General features: G+C 37.8%; 1 protein-coding gene across 1 annotated transcript in view; it reads left to right on the top strand.

The window, feature by feature from the left end:
• The window catches only part of LOC149572771 (uncharacterized), a 103,267-nt gene that overhangs the window by 62,815 nt on the left and 17,716 nt on the right, over positions 1 to 22,736 (top strand). Inside the window, exon 4 of the mRNA XM_089813843.1 lies at positions 12,386 to 12,672. Within this exon, the coding sequence (XP_089669969.1) occupies positions 12,386 to 12,672 (287 nt within the window). The remainder of the gene's footprint in view (positions 1 to 12,385; positions 12,673 to 22,736) is intronic.

Here is a 22,736-nt window from a genome sequence, read left to right as displayed (position 1 = left end):
TTTACCTTGTTATTGTGTTGCTGAAATTATAAATGCAATAACTAATTCTGAGTATTTCTATATGGGCATAGCTGGTTAGCTCGTTTATTTGCATAGATTCTCTGTTATATTTGAGAAAAGTATTTGTCGAGAAATTTGAGAAAAAAAATATCCAGTGGGATATTGCAATGGTGTTAGAGTTGGTTTTCCTGCCAGCCTGTGAAGTTGTGAAGCTTATTAGAGACAAATTTATCAGAAAGTTGTATTAGAAACAAATTTGTGCAGAAATAAAATATTTTTGTATCAATACAAAATATTGTTGGCGCGAGCAATTTATTTTCTGTAAAGAAGAAAGAAGACGGAAGTATTTCTTAATCATACTTGCTGGTATCATCTTGAGGGAAGCTTATCCATTTGAGATTGCCAAAAAGCTTTTCTGCGAGGGACTATGCTGAGAAGTGTCGTATATATAATTTGGAACCCTTAGTAAATGAGCGTTTTGTACTTTTTTGCCTTGGTAGAGTTTATCAGATTATCTGGAAACTAAGTATTTGGCAACCATATATATTAATCATATATGGCAATCGGCTAACATTAGTTTGGCATATGAATATTGTGTAGCTATGCTTGAGGGATATGATTTGAACTATAATATTTGTGCCATGACGGATATCTTTGGAGGTGGATAAATATTTGAGGGCCATATGTTAAACCATTGAAGGCTTTGAAACATTTTAGTGGAATATATTTCACCATGCATAATGCGAAAGGAAATATTTTATTGTTTGATATTTTAAAAGACTATAGTGCCAAGCTCAAATACTCAACATCAAGCATTCTTATTGGTCGAGTGCTTTGCATTATTTATGTTTTGGAAGCGTGCTGAAAGACATAGGAGGCAATGCAAAGAAGTTTGAATGGGAAATTCTAGGAATACTGGTCGTTTTTTGCAAGCTCAACTGATCAAGCTACTGTGAAAGCAATTAGAGAAGCCATTGGTGATTGAACAGGGAATCATTGTACAAATTAAACTATACGACTCTGGAAATCATTGTCAAGTGCCATCGTAACTTATCCATTTCTGGTACGCGTAATACTGGCACTGAAGAATTATTTCGACGGGTTCTTCACTGCAATATTGGTTCTCGAACATCACGGGAGGTTTTGCATGGCTGCCTGCTTGAAGTTCTGCAGAATCGACAGGAAATGGATTTGGATCATTCCCAATGTTGTCTATAGACTGGATTGAGGCGATTTTTGGAAACGGCGTTTACTGAAAGACGTCATCAATTGCCAGGCTGCGAAATATAATTTATTTCACATTACCATTGCTAATGTTGAAGTCTAAGATCACATGGAGATATATTGACTGTGTTGCCGTTAAATTCCATCATTAGCTGATACGAGAATAAGCATAACAGTTCCGTTTACTTCATGAGACTGAACTAATGCTGAGAGACATATGGTTATTACAACTGGTATCACGGCACAAGGAAAGACAAATTGCAGAGTATTGGCAGCTGAAAAGAAACGGTCGGGTGGTAGATATGAGAATTTTAACAAGAACAAAAGTGCAGGTTTATTCCTCTTGATTTATCTTTCCTGAAAGTACGTTGTTTACAGACTTTGAAGGTTAGTTGCTGTTGAAGGATTTGAAGGAAGGAATCTGGGAAGTTGCATGAATATTCAGAGCTGTCATCATAAACAGTGCAGCACTCGATCCTTCTGGAATGAAAATGGAACGGTAAGCTAACGCACCACCGTCTGAAGAAGACTGTGAGAGAGGGGTTTCTCAGAAGCAACTGAGATTAAATTTAAAGAAGTTATCGTGCTATAGAATATGTTGCACTGAGTTGCCAAACCAATCAGTAGTTCCTTTAATATGCCTGGAGAAGCAGTTTGCAAGGAAAAACATGGAATTTCATTTATAAATTAGTGATAACTAGGTCAGTTTTGTAACATCTTTCTCATTTTAATAGAGAATAAATGATTTAAAACCATTTGTGCAACACAAGTGTTTGTCATAATGGTAGCTAAAGACTGATGATTAATTCTGAAAGTACTCTACAACTAAGAATTCCTACCAGATCAACATATTCAGATTTGCAGTGGTGGTTGGTCACATGTAAACACTAGAAAGTTGAAAGATTTGAAAGGGAGGAGGACAAATAAATTTTAGAATGAAGGTGACTTCTTAGAGCATCCTAGGAATGGTGGCTGTTTTTTTAGACAAGGCAAAAAGTAGTTTCAGAACAGGGGTTTAATCAGCGACATCATAGACAATGGAAAATCTGAAGAACAAGGTGTTCTATAAAGAATTTAATGGCACATTTAACAGTGAACAATTAAGAAACTTGCAAAAAGAAGAAGCAATAGGGAACGGGTTGTATATCAGTCAATTGCAATTGGAATCTATGAAAATTATGGATAATGCTTCTCCAAAATTGGAAGAACTGATTCACATTTATCCAAAGTGGAACAAACTGATTGGAGGTTGTTGAATTGGGCTTTGCAGCCCTCCATGGTTTCTTTAGTGCAATACAGGTACATGGAACACCCGAGTGAAGTTGTAAGACTTCTAGTTGCCTCTTGCCTTAGTGAAATTGTCAGAATTACAACTCCTATTACACCATATAATGATAGCATCTTGATGGAGGTCATGCAATTGATTGTGGACAGTCTAGAGGGACTATATCATGTCAAACATCCTACCCTTGGTAATAAGGCAAAAATCATAGAACTCATGATGAAAACCAATTTCTTTATTCTCATGTTGGATCTCGGTTGTGAATAGATGAGTTGACAATTGTTTCAATGTTTCCTAGGAGAATTTAGGAAACATCATCCAATCATTGTGAGATCTTGCATAAAATCAATCATTTCATTAACAATAGATGGGGATGATGACACATGCAAACTACTACAGTCAGATTTGTTGGCTATATGGAGGAAGGAGAATAGAACCTCACCCATGGCTTATGAGCTTGTGGAGGAATTGATTGAACATAAACTTGACAGGTTCAAGGAATATATAACTAAAAATGAGCTAATGTTAGGAAGCGTATAGGTCGTAGGATTTCTGGAAATGAGTAAGAACCAAATGAAAAGAAAGTAGATCAACTTTACATGTCACGAGTCTTTGACATGTGATCATCATTGTGAAGTCAATAAAGAAGAACCAACGCAACATAGAAGCATATATAAGTGAAGATTTGATTCACAAGGCACAAGCTGGAACAAATACAATTTAACGCAAACTGGATGTTGATCTCCAACTAGCTGAGGATGATATTATGGGAAGAAACCATTGCCTACTAATTTGAGGTATTCTAATCTCTTAATTGGTGAATTGCTGATTACTATTGACCAAACTAGTGGAGAGGAAAGCTCTTTTGATGAATCCATATATGAACATGAGGCTATTCCATTAACACTTCATGAAGAGTCCATGATACCAACTATAAAAGCAATTAAGGGTGATGATGAAATTGCTCCAATAGTTGAGGCCAAATCAGAAAATTTGATGTGTGACAACCCTCACTCCCTAGGTGAATTTGAACACAAACCTTTATTGCTGCAAGATTTGATGGACGAATCATTAGTTATGAAAGAAAATTTCGTACAAGTGTTGACAAGGGAAAATGACTTGCAAATTCATGGAAGAACTTATGTGGAACGCTCAAAGTGATGAAAGGCAACAAGGTTTTTCATGTGGAGTCACTAGTTCACAACCTATGTCACAGGATACGTCGAATTTCATCCCTGAAATCCGAATTTGAGCAAACTTTTACCCGTTCCGAACTTCATTCATTTTATGATATTTAATATTATATTGTTATTTAGTTATAATATTATTTTATTTTAAAATAATATTGAGTTATTTAGTTTAATTATTTAGCAATGTCAATCTTGATGGAGCCCAAATTTTTACAAATTTAGGATCTCCATTTATAAAGTATTGTCGGAGATAATGATAAGGTTATCTTTAATCTCATTCATATTTAACAAAGCTTGCAGAAGATAAATAATAGATCAATAAAGACATGAGGTTGTAATGTCAAACAGGGAAAAACTTTACTCAAAGGTGCATGAGAGTTATCACCAGTGTGCTTCAGTATAATATCATCCTCAACCTGGGGGCATTTCCAACTCTTGATGGGCTTATTACAGTAAAAGGATTTGAAATGGAGCACAATGTGATTGCAAGAATTTCAACAAATATAGATGCAGATATTATCAGTATACAGAAAAAGACAGTAATTATACTGGGAAGGATTCGTGGAGTTACAGTTATTCTGTAGTAGGGAGAAGAGGGGTCATGATTATTGTGTAAAGACTGACTAACTGTTCATTTTTCCTTCATGGTTCTGACTTTACAAAGAATGTATTGCTGATGTAAAGTCTGAACTACAGATTATTCCCAGGTCTGATATCTATTGAGTCTGGGCATGTTGATGTTCATGTAGTTAGAGACAAAGCTGGGTGATATTTTTAATGGTAGACGACAGGTCTGATCATTAAAGTATGATATGACATCTTCACCCTTTCATATTGATGAGCTGAACAGGTTATATAGTTAGATTTACTAGGAATATCAGCTTTGCAGCTCTCAAGAAAATTAAGTGACAGTGATGAATTCTACGACTTCACAAAGAGGAGAACAAGATCTTCTGAAATATAGGATTCTCTGAAGGCTGAATATCAACTTCTGCAACTTATAGTGCCAAGATTAAATGTTGCAAAACTTATTGATGGGTACCCGGCAGAAATTGCTCGTGATACACGCATGCCTCTGTCAAAGTTTATCAATCTTGCTGAATCTATATCTGGTTTTGCAAGACCTGTTCATGATGGGTTGTAGGGAGTCATTGACGTTTACCTTCAGGATGATGAGGCATATACAACACATACAGCCACAGGTCTAAGAAGTTACACAGCCAAATGTTGATATCCAGATTTGTATTTGAGGAGTAATTGTAAGCTCTCCAAAATTGTAGCATGGGTGTGTATTCTTTGTGGTTACTCCAATATCATCATACATGAGGACTGCAGGCCCATACGAAAAGGATACGAGTGGTGAAGGCCATTAGCGAGCATGTAGATTGGAAATGGCTGTGATGCATGAATCATGCGTCTCACAGATTCCATCGAATTCAAATCCTCAAGCCTTTCCTAAGGGGTTGAATGCCCTTCCGGATAACCATCGTTCCACCAACAATGGCTTTGATTGAAGCCACAATGTTTAGGGAAAGCCAACGTAGAAAAGGAAGAAGGCACCAACAACATGTAGAACATATGTAGATGACTTATTGACGTGAAATCATTCCACCAATTTCAGAAACGTTTGGTATGGGGACAAGATAGCACTCATGAAGGTGGGGCTATGTATTTCTAAATGGCAAGAAAGATACCTATGCATATATCTGTGAAAGAATAATTCAGTGCAACAAGCAAATACTCTCAAAGCCATTCTGAAAGTTTTATGTACCTTGTAGAAGCTTCCCAAGCAAGGTTTTTTACCTATCATTATTTGATGATCTGTATCTAATGATGCTTTGTGTCTCTCGCACGTATGAATAAACACAAGCAGGAGTTCTGGCTCAAATGCAAAATACAAACAGTATGGAGCGGAAGGCAAAGCTATCAATTAAAAGGAGATATAAAAATGACACTTCATGCGAGGGAAATAGAAGCATATATGATGGAAGTTACAAACACATACTGCCGGTTATATTTTGACAAAGTTAAATTAAATTATATAAAGGTTATGCTACCATTTAACAATGATTGGTTATATGTTATGAAGGGGTGCGATTTTTAGAAATGAAACTGATACCCCTTGTTGCCTTTGTTGCCTAATAAATATGTGATGTAAAACACAAATATGGACAATTCATATTCATATACAATTTCTAAAAAAACTTTACATACTATATAAGCACTCTAGATATTTTATATTCTTTCATCGACATATGAATGAATTGTTGAACTAAGCTCGTGAATTCTGGATTATTGAGTAAATATATTTATATGCAATTTTGGAGTCAAATTGCATTGGATGGATCATCCATAAGGAGTGTCTCCAGTGCAATTTTATTTCCGGCATGATTGGTAAGAAATATTTATTTTATTTTATTTTACATGAAGCCTTAGAGTTAAATAGTTTCATCTTTTATAATAATTATTTTTAAAAATATAAATATTTTATATGATAGATAAGTGGACAGGATCAATTACATCATTTTAAAATCAGACATCATAGATATTGAGAAATATTTAATTATTTCCGAATCTATGTCTGGTTTGTCTTCGAACCATAGGAGTTAAAATACATTCTAGACTATTTTAAAATTGTGTCCATATATTTGATTTGTCGCATCTTGATTACTAAATTGTTTATAATTGATGTGCGTAGAATTTTATAAAGTTCTATGTTTTAAACTTATAATATCGACTCTATCGTCCTTAGGCACTGGTCTTTATATTTTTCATAATTCACAATCCATATGCTGGCAATTGTTTCATTTCTTTCCTTCGAAGAATTAATATATTCATTTGTTGCATTTACTTATTCTTTTATTTAAACTTCTCATTCATTATTATTAATTCATAATTTGCAAGTTAAAAGCTTTCTATAATTCTTGCTATTTGGAAAACTTTCATTGCAATTGTATTCTAACCAATTTGCTATAAGCATCCTGGGCTTAAGTCTTTTGTTTAGGATAAGGTACACCCGCCTTGTTTTTGCAGAGCTAGAAGTGCAGGGAACTCAGACCATATTGATCAATTCTTTCAAGTTGGCCATAACTGGTTGGATATCCCAGCATTGAGTTGGCAAGACTCGTAGGATTCCAATCTGCAGTTTTGGGAAACAACAAATCTATTTTGACAATTTTGTGGATATATTACTTATATTTAGAAATAAATAAATTTATACAAGGTAAATTTAATGTTGATTTTTTTTCCGAATTTTTATTCTTGCTGAATTTCATCCGAATTTTACAGTTGTCGAATTCAAATTCGAACCTTGTGACTTAGAGAATCACAATTACAAACAATCAAAGAAGCATTCGAGGAGATGAAATCATATTACTTGCAGCTCTTATTGGATATGGAACTTGCTATCAAATTTGGGAATGACAAGGTGAGGGAGGTAGATGAACACTTTCTTCAATCAAGTATGGCACATTATTCACCGAGAAGGCTGAAAATCAGACTTTTATGACAGCCACTCACAAGGAAGATGGACTTAATTCAAAAACCAAGGAGGCCGTAAAATTGGTTGAGGGGATCCACACTATTTGTGAAGATGGAAGTGAGCATATCATTCCCACCTCACCCTACTCGAACAAGACATATTATGCCAATGATGAACAAAAGGACCAGCAAGAAGTTAGATTCAAAATACTAATTTTTTATAACAGCTGTATGCCTTCACATCATCCTGAGCTACCAAGGTTTCCGCATTATGTTGAGGATGAATCAAGTGATACCAATTCTGCAATTTCATTCGGTGATGATAATTACTTTGGTAAAGAGGATGATTAGGTTGACAACTCTTGTAGTGGATCGAGAAGTCTATAGTTAGCTTTGTTGAGCAATAACAGTTCCAACCACTCAACTATATACTTGCCACTGAGTTCTTATGATATGACAACTTTTTATTTGTTGATTGGTGATTTTATCTTTATGCCTACTTCAGTTATCAATAGCTGTTCTGCTATCCCTACCATTTTATTTTCAGATTTGAATCTGTCTAGAGAGGATATGGAGTTGTATGGGCATCCACAGAGACAAGATTATGTGATAGATAATGCACATGAGATAGATTTCTTCCATTTACAATAGAATAATCTCATCTTTAGCATCATACTTAACGTGAGCATATCTTATAGCAGCAATATTTTGTGGTCAGATGATTTGATTTTCATGCATACGGGGGGTGTGTTTGGCATCTACTTGTTCAGTTGGCTGATTTAGGAGGTTAGTGAATTATCAGACATCTATTCTTACTCCCAAGATCATTTCAACGTGTTGATTTGGGAACCAAGAATTGACTGGATGAGTGCCTTGCATTAAGCGTATTGTGTTGGGTTAATTGTTTGAGACATGTAGTTGTGTTTAAAGTAGCGCAACAGATGGAAGCAACAATATCTCTAGGTTGACATGGGATCTAGGGATCTTATTGATAGATGGGCCTGCATTCTTATTTACAATACCACAAAATGACATTTCCTGACTTATGAGCTACCAATATGAGCCATAGTGATGCTTGTAGATGGATATGGCATCCTGGTATTGGTCTATGGACCTATGCTTGCTTGAGGGGAAGCAATCTCAAGGAGAGAGGACTGTAATTTCTCCTTTCTAGGGACATTAAAGTATTAATAGGCTAACCCGAATATATGTTAAAATTGACTTATGGAGGACTTAATGCAGAATTATTAAAGACTATAATATTATAAAGAGGGTTAATAAGAGACAAATTGGCAAGAAGACAAGGAGTTGGGGAAGGGAAGCTGAAGAGTCATTGTTTGGGCATTAAAAGATGAAGATTTCATTCCTTTTAGGATGCTTGGATTTGTGATTTGATTGATTTTGTGAAGGTCAGCTTCATTTCAAGATCCGGAGGATGAAAGCCTTCAAGTTCTATGTGGTGAATTAGATGCAAACCCGGTTCAACATCAATCGTGGTGAATTCACATCAGAGTTAACATCTAGAGTTATTGGTGCATTTCATTGTTTCCAATCTGACTCTTGGTATTGTGTTTAAGATTGAATGTTTTACCTTGTTATTGTATTGCTGAAGTTATAAATGCAATAACCATTTCTGAGTAATTTTAGATGGGCATTGCTGGTGTATTTGCATAAATTCTCTATTATATTTTTGGAAACTATTTGTGGAGAGATTTGAAAAAAAAAAATCTAGCGAGATATTACATTTTCGAAGGTGGGGGGGGGGGTCAGTGATGTGGTTAGTGTACAATATGTATTATTATGCTTTAATCAAGTTTTTTTGTCAATGCTATTGATAGTGTTATTGCCGGTGCTGGTACGGGTGCTAATGTTTGTGATTCTTCTAATTTACGAGTACCTACATCATTTATTATGTATGGCCATGATTGTCTTGAAAACCCATATGATAATGCTTGAGCAGTGATGGCTGATTGTTGATGCTTGGTATTGTCGTTGGTAAATATTGTGTAGTCGACAAGTTGATGTCGTCGGTAATTGTTATGTAGTCGACGGGCCCCTTTGGGAAGGTTCTTGTTATGTAGTCGACGGACCCCTTTGGGAAGGTTCTTGTTATGTAGCCAACGGACCCCTTCGGGAAGGTTCTTCAGAAAGTATATATACACCCTCCGAGATCATTGTAATCATCATTATAAGCATTATGTAATATCTTTGGCATATGCGAATAGTAAAAGGAGTATTGCTGTTCTTGTCTATTGTCTGTGTGCATTTATCGATTTACCCATATGGTAAACATTTGGCGCCATTGTGGTGTGACAGAAACAAATTTATCTTGTTGTAGTTAGTCAGTTAATGTATTTCGTTTTGTTAATCTATCTCAGAGATTTTGTAATTGTCGTTTGGAGACAACTTTTTCTTTTGGAGGGATGATGTCGTCGGTAAATAGTGTAGCCGATAGGTTGATGTCGTCGGTAATTGTTATGTAGCGACGGGCCCTTTCGGGAAGGTTCTTGTTATGTAGCCAACGGACCCCTTCGGGAAGGTTCTTCGGAAAATATATATACACCCTCCGAGATCATTGTAATCATCATCATAAGCATTATGTAATATCTTTGGCATATGTGAATAATAAAAGGAGTAATGCTGTTCTTGTCTATTGTCTATGTGCATTTATCGATTTACTCATACGGTAAACAAGTACTATTATTTTTATCACGACATTCAAGTTTGACTAGTTGACATTGTGATAAATTTTATTTTTATGGTTTTTGTTTATTATACAATATATGATGCTATATGTGTATTTTGAACTTATTTACTGCTGCAGATATGTATATCGCTGATTATTATATGGATGAATCGAAAATAAAACCAACCTATTCTTTTTTTGACCAAAGCAATGAATCAAGTTTCCAAAGCCAAACCCAAATCAGTAACTTAGTCCATGATAGATGATGGTTAGTGCACAATATGTGTTATTATGCTTTGATCAAATTTTTTTGCCAATGCTATTCCTAATGTTAGTGCAGTGCGGGTACCGGTGCTAATGTTTGCGATTCTTCTAATTTACGAGTACCTACATCATTTAATATGGATGGCCATGATTTTTTTGAAGACCCATATGATAATGCTTGAGCAGTGATGGCTGATTGTCGATGCTTGGTATTATTTTTATCACGATATTCAAGTTTGACTGGTTGAGATTGTGATAAATTTTTATTTTTATGGTTTTTTGTTTATTATACAATATATGATGTTATATGTGTATTTTGAACTTATTTACTTGTGCAGATATGTGTATCACCGATTATTATATGGATGAATCCAAAATAAACCCAACCCATTCTTTTTTTGACCAAACCAATGAATCAAGTTCCCAAAGTCAAACCCAAATCAGTAACTTAGCCCATTATAGATGATAGAACAACAGTTTGAGGGCAATGTGTCATCCTTTGTCACGACTCAAAATCCTCGTTATGCCAGTGTATGATGGTTTTGATGTATGATATCTCTTCTAATTGAATATAACAATGAAATCTTTGTTAACTTTGAGTTAATATATCATTAATACATTTACTGGCCATTATTTTGTTTCATAAATTTGTGAAGCTATGCATTTATTGCTAAGTTTTGAACCAGAATGCAAGAATGCAAAAACACAGAATCTCACAACACAAGAGAACAGAGAAGACAAAGACATCCTGGGAAAACCCTCCACTCAAGGGTGGAAAACACAGCCCCAGAAAAGATGTATCCTTTATCGTATTCTCAAAGCAAATACAATCTTCTCAAGCTTGTAACTGTTAAACAGTTAAAAAGAACAAGCCTTATTCACAAACACTTCTCACTCTGAGAATTCCTTGCAAACATAATTGATCATACAGTGATCAAACACAGAATGATTATCCAAAATATATGCAATCCACATAGCAGAAGATATTTACCTATACTTAAGAGACTGAAGTCATAGAACATATATAAAAATTCTCAATCACATATCAATGCAACTCTCACTGTTGCATCTCTGACCTACTGAGAATATCCTCTAAAATTACTGAAAATATAGTCATACTATCCTCTGTGTAAGGTCAACATTGCCCAGTAATAATTTGCCACAGAACAAAGATACAGTTGTTGAGAGCTGGATTAATCTCTGTAAGATGAAGTAACCATATCGCGATAAGACTGTAGCGTTATCCACGGGAGGCCAAAGGATAATGGTTTTGAAGTTCAAACAGCATCCTAATTGAATCGATCATTGCCCTCAATGAACCTACGGCACTTTCTAGACATAAACCAACATCATAAATTAACAAAGATCATAATCATACGCATGGTGCCAAGTCAGCACATGCATGATGCCATGTCATACCATATGCTATTCCCCCCAAGTCTCTTTAATCACGATGAATAGATGCAATTTGTACACAACAGGAACAGCTGGATCATATTAAAAGAGTCACCACACGAACATGAAAGGAAGCAGGCGAACACAATAAACATGATGAATCCCGAAGCCCACTCAACTCGAACATTTCCAGTACATAGAAAACCAAAGCGGTTTTCTTCCCCAACAACGCATTCACTTCATTTAGCATTGGTGGTGACGGTTGTGAAGGAATGCCAGAACATTCCATGCCACAATAACTATGATAACCATAAAGGCTTTTAATCACTGTTATCAATGTTGAGAACCAATCATATAGAGGAAAGGTGTCGTGTAACAACAGCCATAACAAACTTTAGGTGAACAGACATGAGAACAAGAGCAACCATTGATGGTATAAAAGAAATGGGACATCCCAACTTTGTATACCTGCGGCATGAGAATGGCCTCCAATTACAATAAACAAGCTGATTCATATACAAGCATGCTGTGACATGAATTTACAGTGATCGCTAAGAGAACCAAGAGCTGGACATGACCACCAAGAGCATAGCAGATAAACTCAGAAAACCTGATGTTGATATAGGTATGAAGGAGCTCTCTCACGGCTACCATAAATATTAACATTTATGATGTTTTAAAGGTTGATTATCAGAGCCAGTTATGCTTAACTTAGCAGAAGCAACTTAGTGAGATTGTTGCTGCAAAAAATCAATTATACAATAATTGGATATTGCAATTTGTAGAAATTGTGTCAATGTTGTGAACCATCAAATATTTCATAATTAAGAAATTACACTGATGCTATATTTTTGGACTGGCTAGGTAAACTGACAAGTGAGGACAACAAGGAGTCCAGTTTGCTTCAAGACAAGATTAAGAAGACTAGGAACATTGATTTGGTGAAGGATAGGGTTAGCAGAGCTATTGAATCAGCCCAGAGCAAACATTCTAATCAGTGGGCAGAAGCTGTAGATGAGACAGAGAGAGATCGTGACTTGCAGGATTTAGATGACTGTGTCATACAATGCAAATCAGTATTCAGATGCAAGCTTTGTCCAAGAATTATTTGTTTATCTGTGGACTCAATCAACATGCACCTTGGTTCAAAGGTATATGTTTTTTTAATCTCTTGTAGCTTGAATGTTAATATGTACTGTTTTATTTTGAAGAATGATTTTTTTGTCTCTCGGGGAGATCTCCTTTTTCAATCATTTTCATGGTTTACATGTGAGGTAAAAATAGAAACTAATTGGACATGGATCTTTTTTCTTCAATTGAATGCCTGACGCAAGTTTCTTTTAAAGATCACAGTTTGCATGGAAACTCTTGCCTGGGAAGAAGTAACCATGCAGGTGTGAAACCCTATGTGTTGGATTGTTGGGTTTTGTGGTTTGTTCAATATATAAGGTTTTTTTCACTGGTTGTATTTGAATGCAGGAATGTTAGTTCTAATATAATTGCTTTTTGTGATTTCTGATTTTTTCTAGGAGATTGAACTGAATGGATTAAAGCATTGGGTTCTCATTGTGGAGACTCAAGTTCAAATCCCCAAAGTCACATCTATTGTAGAGTCCTTAATTGTAATTCTTAGCCGTCCATTTTTGGCTTCTAATTTGGATGGGACCTTCAATGTGGAATTTTAACTTTTAAGCAATGATTCTCGGTCTTCCATGTGTTGGTTTCCAGTGTAGTTTCGAAAGGAGCAAATTATTAATCTATTACCAATGCTTAAAGGATTTTATGTATTTGTATCTAGCTAACTTGTAAGTTTTGGTATGGGAATGGATATGGGTTTGGTGTTTGGTAGACTATTACAACACTCCAGAAATACCATCAAAGAGTGTAGCATAGATGAGGGACTTGGTACAGAGAAAAGGAGAATCAGAAAAAGAATATTGTAGAAGATTCAAAGAGGTGGCCTGCAAATTGGAGGAACCACTGACAGAAAATTAGAATAAAAGATATCTAGGCAGCATTAGATGGCAGAATATTTGGTATATAATTGTGGAAACCTTGGCCTGACACATCTAAGCACCACCATGAAGTAAAGTAGACAAAGAGAGGGAAAGTGAGGCAATAGAGAAGCTATACTTGGCTGTAGAACAACTCACTTTGTGGTAGGATGTAATGGTGAGAGAAGAATCTAACATAGAAAAACCTAATATATAGTGTTCTTATTTCTCATGGCAAGGTCACTTGAGAAATGATAACCCCAAGGCACAAAGTAAAAAGTGGGCAACAACAATAAAGGTGGAATTACAAATGGTACCACAAAAGATGGAATTAGTATTTTATGGACTTTGCATGAAATGATCATAAGATGGATGATTGTCCCTCAAAAGCTTTGCATTTGAGAAATACGGAAATGACAGAGAATAGACTAGAGAATGTCGCATGGGAAGGGACTTGTAAGGCATAGTTCGCAAACTCTGTGAGTACTCTCTAACTTACTAAGTACCTCCTTTTTTTGCTTCGTGATTTACGAGTTTAACTTGCAAATTTTTATAAACTCAAGAAAAAATTGGGTAAAATGCTGGTTAAAATGTGTTTTTTCACACTTATTTTGCTATTAAACTCGAAGTTGCTGATGCAGATGTGAGAATTAGGTTCATGAATGCACAATTTATTGTTATTATTTTGGATGCGTTTATATATATATATATATATGTATGTAAAGAAATGCAAGAAATATACAAAAATAAATCGTTTCATATTATGTAACTTCACCATTGATCAAGATTCAAGATATTTCATATTTGATGGTTTAACTTCAAACTTCACAAACACAAATATACAAATTCAAATAAGTTCAATAACTAATTAGTAAATTACTCATGTTCAATATTCCAATGGAATTTGAATTACAAAATCAAAACTTAGTTCATGATTCAGTGTTGATTAATTAAGAGTCAAGACTGAAGATTCACTAATCAGATTTAGAATAATAAGAATTCTCAATAAAATCCACATTCTCATCATCTCCAATTGCTGCAAGTTCGAGACCATTTGAACCAAAAATGATTCCACTTGTTCTAGATGCACCATGTGCCATGATGTTATCATCATCATCATCATCTGCGATTATAGTAAGATCTTAAAACGTTGCATCCAAGTTTGCACGTTTAGGGGTTACATCCCAAAGCTTGGTTGATGCTTCCTTGTATTCATCCTCCTTCCATGACAAAAGAGGCAAGTTGGTATGAAATCAAACCAAGTTGTAGTACATAATAAAGTAATATTGTAATCAGAACTAGTTAAGCTTTGTGGGGTTTGGGTAGTTAAGAAGTGAGGAGATGCATCGGTTGGTTTTCCCAACCAACCGACCTTATATAAGAACTTTGGAGTATAGATGATGTACTCAGTTTTTTGGTAATCAATAAGGTAATAATATTTCCTTGCCATTTGGTATTTTGGTACAAGTAATGAATGTATTGTTGGTGCTATTGAATTCATGTTATACCATTCTGTATATTGTGCATTGATAACCATTCTACATTCTGGTGCCATTGCCTAAGTCTGAACCTGGAGGTCGTCGGCGAGGTAGGACAGAGTAATGGAAAGACCTTTCCTACCACGTATACAAGTAACGAACAATGATGGTGAAGAGGAGGAAATAATCAGAGAAGATTAGTTCTACCACGTATACAAGTATTGAACAATGTCGGTGAAGAGGAGGAAATAACCAGAGAAGATTAGTTGATAGGCAATCTGGTGCAACCTGAGAAGTTTTTGTCGACCAGTACGTGCAAAGGGAAGCCCGCGGGAGAGCACTGTATGGGTCAACCTTCTGGTACAACCAACGGTGTACGATCTACTTGGACAGATCCCTTGGCTGTTGGCAAGAAATTTGGTACATGTGGAGGAAGAAAGAGCGGAAACAAAAAGAGAACGAATAAGGCAACAAGTGCTCCAATAGTTCGCCAAAAGGACATAGGAATGGGACCTGGAGGAGCGTGATAATTCAAGGAAGGTAAATAAACACTAAACCAATTCATGCCCTTGATTTAAAACAAATATTCGAGGCGGGTGCCAGAGGAAGAAATTGAGGAATTCGCCCTGAGGATGTTACGCTTCCAACAACAGGAGGAAAGATGTTGTCATCGAAGGGGACGAGGGGACCACTTCCAAATCCAAGAAGGGTTGATCAAAAATACAATCGAAGGAATAGCCAATTTGGCTATCTTTGAGACACTAGGAAGGAAGGCAGGGTGTAGAAATCCCGAAACCCCCTGCATGCAGAGAGTATTGGTAGGAGCAAAATCCCAACCTAGGAGAAGGAGATAGTGTTGGGACTATCACCTAGGAATCTAGCCCGTCAGGAGGGAGCGTCCTGACAAGAGGGAGCTTTTGTCACAAAAGTTTGCACCCTTGTCCGAAGTTTTTACCTTTGTCCGAAGTTTTTACCTAAGGACAACCTTGTGAAACATGGAAACAACCTCCAAGTTGTGGGACTTGAACTGTGAGGTTGAGTCTCCAGAGAACGCCGACTTCCTTTGCTATCGGGGTGCACCCAACTACTCTTGGAGAGGAAAAGAGAGAAAGAATGCATGGAAGGAAATTTACCTACTCTAACCTAAGGGGACGGCGCACCAAAGTAGTGTTTGATCTTATCTCTGTCCATAAATGCATAGTTCTTATCTCTGTCCATAAATGCATAGTTAACTAGTGGTAACCTCAAAGAATACAGATTCAGACTTTGCTTAATCCAACAACCACATGTAGATCAGACAACAAAAGAATGTTATAGGAAGAGACTTCACTTAATATTATTCAAATGGCGAAAGTAGATACAATCATGCAAATTGTAGAATATAGACAAAAACAGTAACCAGAGGCAAAGAAATCTTGCACATTGTGTTAATGGCTAAAAGAGACTCAACAAGGGGTTACAATAGTTCAGAGGCATGAGAAATTACGGTAGTACACATAGGAGCAATACTAGAGAATCAAAGAAAGATCAACCCTTACAAAGATTACCAAATCTGCCTTTATAACCCAGGGATAACTAAGACATTTCTAACTGAAATTACTCCACAACTACTGCCATAAATGCTCAGAGAACAACCAGGATGATCCAAACAATAAATTTGATTTGGTACACTTGCGGAAGTATGAAAATCATGCAAACCCTAACCAGAATAAACCCTAAAGTGATGGAAACGATGCCAATCAATGCTAAAACTCCTCAAAATGGATGATCAGACGGTGGGAAGAGTGCCCATTGCATCGCTTAAACCCCAGCATTAACTTGGAGTGGTTGGGATCGATCAGAAGATCAAATTACGCGAGAAAACCCAATTTTCTTTTGTTTCTAGCTTACAAATCAGCAAGGTTGGCAATTAAACAAAACCCTGCAACCAAGATGAACCACGTGGGCCAATCGCCTTTTATTTTTCCTCCACCTCCCAAGGTCTTCATTAGTTGACTGCCCCATCAGTCAATTGATCGTGCCAGCTTAACTTAACCGCGACGACTTACAAGAGTGTTAGCTTTTCTTGTGATGTCAACTCCCAATTGCGCTCGCCTTTCCTTTTAAACCGGGCCCACAAGGACACGTGTCCTCAAGGTGCTTTCCCGCATCCATTAAAATTCATTCATTTCCATATTACGGGAAAGTGCCCGCCATAGATCATAATCGATCTGACGGCGAATGAAACATGGACCACCCTTTGCGCACATTGTCAGAATCTGGCCAATGAAGTGCCTCCCGCGCACCAGCTCAGTCCCATTCGTCACCTTGTCACATTGTGGCTCACATAGAAGACGGACCCGCATGTCCACATGTCACAACGTCACTTCCCCGCATTGTTAGAAAGTTTGACAAAATACAGGATGCGGGAAAGCGACTACCAGTAGAGATCTAGTCGTATGCCAATACACATTTGCCACCTCAGCCTGACATCTTCACTTTGCTGCGGCCTATAAGAAACAGGACCCACACGCCATGTGGCAGCTAGGCGCTTGCCCGCATCGCATAAGGATAGGGTACTTTCATGATGCGGGAAAGTGCCCACCGTGGATCTATGCAAGATTTGATGGTCCGAAAAGTTGTGGGGTCGGGAAATAAATTCAGGAAAATGGGGAAATACAATAAGGTTTTATTTCATTTATTTCGCATTTCCCTTTAACGTTATTTAATATTAAAGGTGGAAGGTGACCGTTTAATATTTGAATTCAAATGTGGCAATTTTGGCGGGAAGGCAAATTTGGCCAACAGGAGCATCCCGGTAGGAGGGAGCGCTCAGGGAGGAGGGAAAAATAGTAGAAGAATGGCAATGGACAAAACAAAACTCCCTAGATTCACGGGCGACGACTCGGAGGACCTCGCAGGTCATTGTAAAACATGCATAACCATATGACAAGCAAACAAAGAGAATGATGCAAATGAATGGCTAAAAGCATTTCCAGCCACACTAAGAGGTATAACCATTGATTGGCATACAAATTTGGACGCAGGCAAGAAGAATAATGGAATAATCTCCATGCAGCCTTGGAAGAAGAATTCAAACTTATTTGGGACGATGATGAAATAGTGACAGAGGTCTAAAATACAAGGCAAGGGAAGAATGAATCTGTTGGAGTGTATAGTAGGGGGTTGAAGGAATTGATAGAAAGCTTGACAACAATATTGCCGATGAATTGAAGAAAAGGTGGTTTATTGAAGGGTTGACGTCGTCCCTGAGTAAAAATTTGAAAATAGTTCCACTGTCATCCTTCATTGACGCTTGTACTCATGTAATGGATATAGAAAGTGAGAACAAAACCTCCAAGGCCAAGAGGCATGGAAGCGGGAATGAAAGCTCAGAGGAAAGTAGGGATGAATCCAAAACCATCCAAGCCCAGATGAAGAATATGATGAGATTAATGAAGGAGGTAGCAGGAAGTAAGGAAGAGAAAAGAAAAGGGAGGGAACTATGGTGCATAGACTACGAAAAGGAGGGCCATACAAAAGGGACATGCGCATGAAAAGCATTTTGTGAGATCTGTCAGGTGTTAGGACACACAATCAAAGACTGTCCTTACAATCTAAAAGCATAGGACGTGCAAGTATTCTTCATCCAGGGAGAACAATCCATACTACCCTCCACCCCTCCATGAAATACAAATACAGAAGCCTCACCTAGAGGTTACATAAACAATAGACGAGGGAATACTAATAATAGCAATAACAACAACAATAACAACACACCTTGGAGATCAATACAATATGATTCTAAGGGAAGACCTGTGATCCAATGTAGGTGATGTAATGAATGGAGGCATTTAGCAAGAGATTGTCAGAATGGAGGATAGGATGGAGGAATGTTGTGTAAATGGTGCGGATTAGGCCATCATGAGGATGCTAATTGCCCTAGGCAAAAAGGGGTGAACATGGTGGATATTGTAGAACCAGAAAGAGAAGTCTTTGCTATCACAAGAATGCAATCTAGGAAACTAGTTTACTCAGATGCTGCTATGGAAAACGAAAGATTTCATGAAGCGAGAAAAGACATTCAAGACAACATGACAGCATAAGGGAAGGTAAGTACGGATAAACTTCCTATTGACCGACCTATACCAAACATCATGAAACGAGTTCTGGAGACCACTATTCTAATGAAAATTGCCGATCTACTTGAAACACAACCTCAACCATGGGTAGTATTAACACGAGTAAGCATTAATTGCCCCATAAAGAGGAGAAGAAAGAGGAAGCACAAACTGGAAAGGAGAACAACACCCTATTCACCATAGGGATAGGAAATACACCAACAGTGGTCAAAATGGAAATAATGGGGTATAAACTATCGAATACTATTACCGATGGAGGATCTGGCATGAATGTCTTATTTGAGGAAACATGGAAGGCAACAGGGAAATCCACACTGTGGCCACCCACATTCCAACTAGTGGGTGCAAACCAGGATGGAATCAAGCCAATAGGAACCCTGATGGGCAAAAGGTGGTAATCGTTACACAACAATTCCTTCTGGATTTTGTGGTGATCACCGTAGAAAAGAAAGCGTATGATGCACTGTTAGGAAGAGGATGGCTAGTCACAGCAAAAGCCACCCATAATTGGAAGAGAAATAATTTGTCCATAGAGGTAGATAGTAGAAAGGACACAATAGACCTAAGGAACCAGCCCGTGAGTCAAGACCTGGCATCAAACTCTGAGTCAGAAGGTCAAGATAGAAAAGGGGTGGACCCAGATGAAGGAGGAGTGTTCCGGCTGGGGGAATGCTCAGAAGATGAGATAAGCTCTCTTAACGACATGTTTCACTAGTAGATGGGAGACTATGAAGTATTTCAGCCAGAATGTAATAAGTTGCAAATCCAAGAAGTCAAATCAGAGGAAGGATAGCTAGAGGGCTAGAAGGAATACAGGGAGGGGCACGACTATTATCAACAATAAACCAACACATATAGTTGAGGAGAAAGTAGAAAATAAGGAGGCCAATTTGCAAACTATAAACCTTGGTAAAAAGGATCAACCTAAAGAGACACTTATCGGAGATGACTAGGATTCGGTGTTGAAGGCGACAATTTTTAAAATTTACCTAGAGTATAAGGATGTCTTTGCTTGGATGTATAGGGACTTGAAAGGAGTGCCCCCGGAGTTGTGTGTTCATTGGATACCACTGGTACCAAGAGCAAGACCAGTGTGCAAACGACCGTATTGAATGGATACGAACTATGCAGCCAAAGTTCAAGAAGAAATCACAAAAAATGCTCGAGGTCGGGATAATATTCAAAGTACAAACTAGTGAATGTGTATCTCTTATAGTCATATCATTGAAGAGGGGCGGTAACCAAATCCAACTATGTGTTGACTTAAGAGGCTTGAACACGGTAACTATAAAAGATCCTTTTCCAATTCCCTTTATGGATGGCATCTTGGAAGAGGTAGCCGACCATAAAATTTACTCCTTGTACAGATTTTTAGGATATAATCAAATTAGTATTGCTGAGGAGGATAATCTAAAGACTACATTTATGTGGGTAGGAAATTTCAGAGCCTTTCTAGATGATTGGTCCGTCTACAGCAGTGTAACACGGGGACGTGTCCCTCCCCCCCCCAACTGGGCTGTCTTGGAGACGGGGACATCCTTGGGACGGGGGGATGGCGTCTCGATGTTTCAGGGGGCGCCACTTAGAGCGCTGCCGCTGCTGGAGATGGCGAGGGGTCTCCAAGATGGGGAGAGGTCTCCGAGACGACAAGAAGTCTTCGAGTGTGGGGGTGCGGGGGGCACCAAGGAGTCTCCTTCATTGATTTGACATTTTGATTTGGACTCTTGGAGACTAGTAGTTTTTGTTTGCATTATATACTTATTTTGATATCATGATTCATGGCACATGATACTTATTGTAATCATCTTTATGTCAGGACTCATATGATCATTGATCACTATCAGATAGTAGAATCTAGATACTCATACTATTGATCTGAAGGTTGATATATAGAGTATCTTATATTGTATAATTGTATCTTGTACATCTGAAGGCTGATATATAGAGTATCTTATATTGTATAATTGCAGTACATCTTTTCATCACTAGCATTTTAAGTACCATATGTATAGTATAGACACCCCTGCTCCTTCCACCACCCTCTTGTCCCCCCGCCGCCGTCCCCCCACCGCCGCCCCCCCACCGTCCCCAAATCAAGGCCCCTCTGTCCCCTTGTCTTGGAAATTGTCCCCTTGTCCCTCCGTCCCCCAAGGCGGTGTAACTATGGTCTATAGTGGAAAGGAGAATCATCTCAAAGTCATTAGTGAATGCATGGATCAATGTCGAAGAGCAAGGCTGGCCTTGAACCCAAAGAAATGCAGATTTATGGTCCCACAAGGTAGACTTCTTGGTCATACAGTATGCAAGGAAGGATTGAAAATAGACCCCAACAAGATCAGGGTCATTTTAGACATGGAAGCTCCATTGGAAGTAACTAGTGTCAAGTTGTTTTTGGGACACTCAGGGTACTACAGGAGGTTTATAAAAGAATTTGCTGAAGTATCTTTACCTGTAGAAAAACTAACTGGGAAAGGAGAACGATTTTGCTGGTAGCAAGAACAAGGAAAGGCTTTCTAGGAGCTAAGAATACGCTGGTAGGTGCTTCGATTCTCATGTACCCTGACTGGAGCAAAGAATGCCATGTCCATGTGGATGCTTCTAATAATGCAATAGGTGCCACTTTGGCACAAACTAGGAAGGAAGGGTTGGACCATCCAGTGTACTTTGTGAGCATGCTACTATCAAAAGCGGAGCAGAACTACATGACCATTGAAAGGGAGGCATTAGGTATGGTCTACACAATTTAGGTTTTTAGACATTACTTATTAGCTACTCCCTTTACATTTTTTGTTGACCATTAAGCACTAATGTATTTGGTGAATAAGCCTGTGATTCAAGGGAGAGTGAGTAGATGGCTAATCCTTTTGCAAGAATTTACTTTTAAGATCATAGTCCAGTCAAGAAAAAGTCATGTAATTATAGATCAGTTATCAAGAACCAAGTTAGGAGAAGCCTCTGGCAGCGGAGTGAATGAAGATTTTCCTGATGCTGACCTATTTCAAATTGCCATACTACCTTAGTGGTATGAAAGGATTGGACAATATTTGTTAACTGCCACCTTTCCAAGAGAGATGCCAGCAACAAAGAGGAGAAAGATTGCACTCAAAAGTAGGACATTCTAGTTGATCGAAGGATTATTGTACATGATGGGACCAAATGGGGTATTAAGGAGATGTGTTATGCAGGAAGAAATTCCACGAGTCCTGAGAGAATCCCATGAAGGGTTGGCAGGGGGTCACATGGGGCCGGATGCGACAACAAGAAAGGTGTTGTTGGCTAGACTCTGGTGGTCCACACTGTATATAGATGCTCGAGAATGGGTTTTGAACTGTGACATGTGCCAGAGAGCTAGAAAACCCCTAAAAAGAGATTTCATGCCATTGTTTTTGTCATAACCACAAGAATTGTTCGAACAATGGGGGTTGGACTCTGTAGGACCCTTGCCTACAAGTAGCAATCAGAGATGCAGATACATAGTGCTGGCAACTGAATACCTCACAAAATGGGCAGAAGCATGAGCACTCCCTAACAACACAACCCTTTGTACCGCCAGATTTCTCTATGAGCAAATTGTAACAAGCTTCGGCATACCATTGCACACACTTTGTAAATTAGGCAATTA

The sequence above is a fragment of the Cupressus sempervirens genome, chromosome 2, assembly GCF_028749045.1.
Source record: "Cupressus sempervirens isolate cs-2001-9-10 chromosome 2, ASM2874904v1, whole genome shotgun sequence".
NCBI lineage: Eukaryota > Viridiplantae > Streptophyta > Pinopsida > Cupressales > Cupressaceae > Cupressus > Cupressus sempervirens.
The sequence above is the reverse complement of the archived record's forward strand: the minus strand, read 5'-3'. Positions and strand labels throughout refer to the sequence as shown.